Source organism: Rhyacophila brunnea, unplaced genomic scaffold (genome assembly GCF_057557595.1).
Source record: "Rhyacophila brunnea isolate RB1 unplaced genomic scaffold, BYU_Rbru_1.0 scaffold_7, whole genome shotgun sequence".
In the NCBI taxonomy this organism is placed as follows: Eukaryota; Metazoa; Arthropoda; class Insecta; order Trichoptera; family Rhyacophilidae; genus Rhyacophila; species Rhyacophila brunnea.
The window spans coordinates 7343067-7345923 of NW_028233339.1; the positions used below are offsets into that span (position 1 = coordinate 7343067).

Here is a 2857-nt window from a genome sequence, read left to right on the forward strand (position 1 = left end):
TATTTATTCTTTGCTGAGGTAGGTAAGAAATAATAATATATAGGTACGATCATGGCGGTGGAAGCGCGGCTTATTGAGTCGTGGTCGGGTCCCAGGTTCAAATCCTGGGTCTGACAAGTACACATTGAATTTCAATTTGTGTATGAGTCAGAGTATGGACCTAATATGTTGAGCAAGTGGCTGACATCCATTTCTCGTAAAAACAAAATCTGTCAATACAAACCTCCACTCCGTGGAGGTCCATATTATGATCGGACATGGTCGAAAGAAGAAGAAAAGAAATGATCATAAAATCAAAAATCGCTCGAGTTAGGTTCCTTCAGAGACAATCAATAAATCGTCAATCATCAATCAAAATTAATGGTACAGTTTGGTTATGAGGAATACAGCGGAAAACACATTTTGAAAATACCCGATATACTGGATTACACCAATTATACCAATATCAATATTAACCGTATGAAGGAATGGGTACTTAGGGGAGAGATAATAAAAAACAAGTTTGAGTATTATGTTGTATTTTAACAATTTACATTTTGTTTTACAGAATCGAGCTCAATATCCAGCATGGTGGACGATTTGGAAAACATGTCTCCTGATGAGAGTTACTCCAACTCGTTAAACAACGAAGATTGTATTGAGGTAAAACATTTTAACTAAATTGTTACATTGGTTTAATTTATCTATTGCTTATCATACTTTCTTGCCATGTGACAGCCCCGGTATAGGTGGTATTTTCAATTTTCATGTTTATTGGAGCTTGAAAAATGCGGAATCTAGCAGCTAAAATGCCAAAAACATTTTCTATAATTCGCCTGGCTCTGCATGTCCGATAAATATATATTCTTTTACTGTGATTTAATTGCCTTTGTGAATACGGCTTTATGAAATCGTTACGTAATGCAAAGGCTTCATCGCCAATATAAACAAATGGCAGTGCATCAGAATTAGCAGTAGGTTTTTTTGGTGCAGGTATTTTTAATCTGCCTTCGTCTAAACGTTTGAAAAAATCAGATTTTCTCAGTACGCCTCCATCAGAAATACGTCCATTTGTTCCAACATCAACATAAATAAATTCATAATTAGCATTTGCAATCGCCATCAAAACAATGCTGTGGAAATGTTTGTAATTATAAAAGTGGGAGCCGGCGCCTGCAGGTGGCACGATTGCAATGTGTTTCCCATCAACTGCGCCCAGGCAATTTGGAAATTGCCATTTACTATTAAATTCTTCTGCAATCGTCTCCATTTCTTCGTGCGTATCAGGGAACTGCAACAAAAAATAATCAACATTTTATTTACAGATAGAATATTCGCCTTCAACATCCACGTTGTCGACTACTCCAAGGTCGAATCTCAATAGAGCACCAGAACCCCCATCGTTCAAACGAAAAAAATCGAATGATAGCGCCAACAAAGTGTTAGAATTAATCACCGACAAACTAAGCAAGACTGAAGATGAATTTGATGTTTTTGGCAAAATGATGGCCATGAAACTACGATCGATGTCACAGGGACAAAGATTGCTGGCCGAGAAGCTGATGCATGAAGTTGCCTTTATGGGACAAAGTGACAAAATAACGCCAGCAACTACTGTTCATACTCAACCAGTTTATCGTATATTAAGCAAAAATGTACAAAAGCCGGTATAATAAATTAATGTTTTTTGTATGAATAAATATCTTGTAAAAATATTTGTTTTTTTGTTTGTTTTTATGCCTATAAACCTTAGCTTAAGCGATACAACAAATGGTAAGTATTTGAGCTATGTTAGCAAACCTATATTATTATGTGGCCTCATTTAGAAATCAAATTCCATGCTTGCTTTTCGAAGAATATGACTAGTATTACAATACATTCAACAGGAATAATTAAGCAGCTTGCTTACAGCCTATATGGAGAGTCCTGGCTAGGTACAGCATTCTAATGGTCTATTGAATATTTAGCATGTCAACGATGGCCTTATTTGTGACTATATATATACCTATCTCAAATGCATCTTGTCTGCCATTCTTATGATATTGCCGTCTATGATTTATATAGGTAAAACAATCCACTAAACGTTCACTTTATAAGACCAACCAATGTCTACTTGTTAATGATATATTTGTAAATTTGCCCAACTTTATTAGATGACGTATAATATAATACACACCTTGAAATATTCTCCTTTCAAAACGTCAATGATGACTTGGCAAGTTTCGGGAATTATCTTGCCCAGAGTTTGTCTTCCAATCGCAGTTCTATAATGCAAGTCAGTGAATGTTCCGCCGGCAGCCAAAAATCGCAGGGTTGCACATAATCTATCATGAGGAGAAATAGCTTCCCTCATCATAGTATTTTTTTTTTTAATAAATGGGGAGACCAAATTATACAGTTCTGTGTATACATCCTCCGACATTCGCAAATAATTGCGGAAATCGCTCGGTTGCAAACGCAATTCTCGTATTAAATTTGTGTGGGATAATGTCGTTCGTTTCCTTATCCAATGTTTCACCCAGTATTTGTGTACCCTTTGCTTCGTTATTACATTATCTGCCACTCAATAACCCAAAAAACATAAAACGTCGGTATCATTTAACGCCATCACGATTTAACTGTCAGATATACGTATATTATCTATGCTGTCAAAGTCGACTGTTTTACTCGTCAAATTAATTATATACTCGTTTCGTTGAACGTCTGTTGGCCAGTAGCAGAACGTAGAAAAATCTGAAGACTTATTGTCGTCGGACTTTTGGCTCGCCAATGGAGCGCTGGCATTAGTTAAGATCATTTTTATTGAAAATAATACCATATTTAAAAATTCTCGTTAGGTAAATTATTTTATAATTGTTAAACGATGACAAAAATATGA

At 35.7% G+C, this 2857-nt stretch overlaps 1 protein-coding gene across 1 annotated transcript; it reads left to right on the top strand.

Annotated features, from left to right (window-relative positions):
• Positions 1–553: 553 nt before the first annotated feature.
• LOC147064434 (uncharacterized) lies at positions 554–1699 on the top strand. Its single transcript, XM_085957967.1, has 2 exons — positions 554–642; positions 1305–1699. Exons 1-2 carry the CDS (start codon positions 568–570, stop codon positions 1650–1652), a joined length of 423 nt encoding a protein of 140 aa, XP_085814093.1. The 5' UTR covers positions 554–567; the 3' UTR covers positions 1653–1699.
• The last annotated feature ends 1158 nt before the right edge of the window (positions 1700–2857 follow it).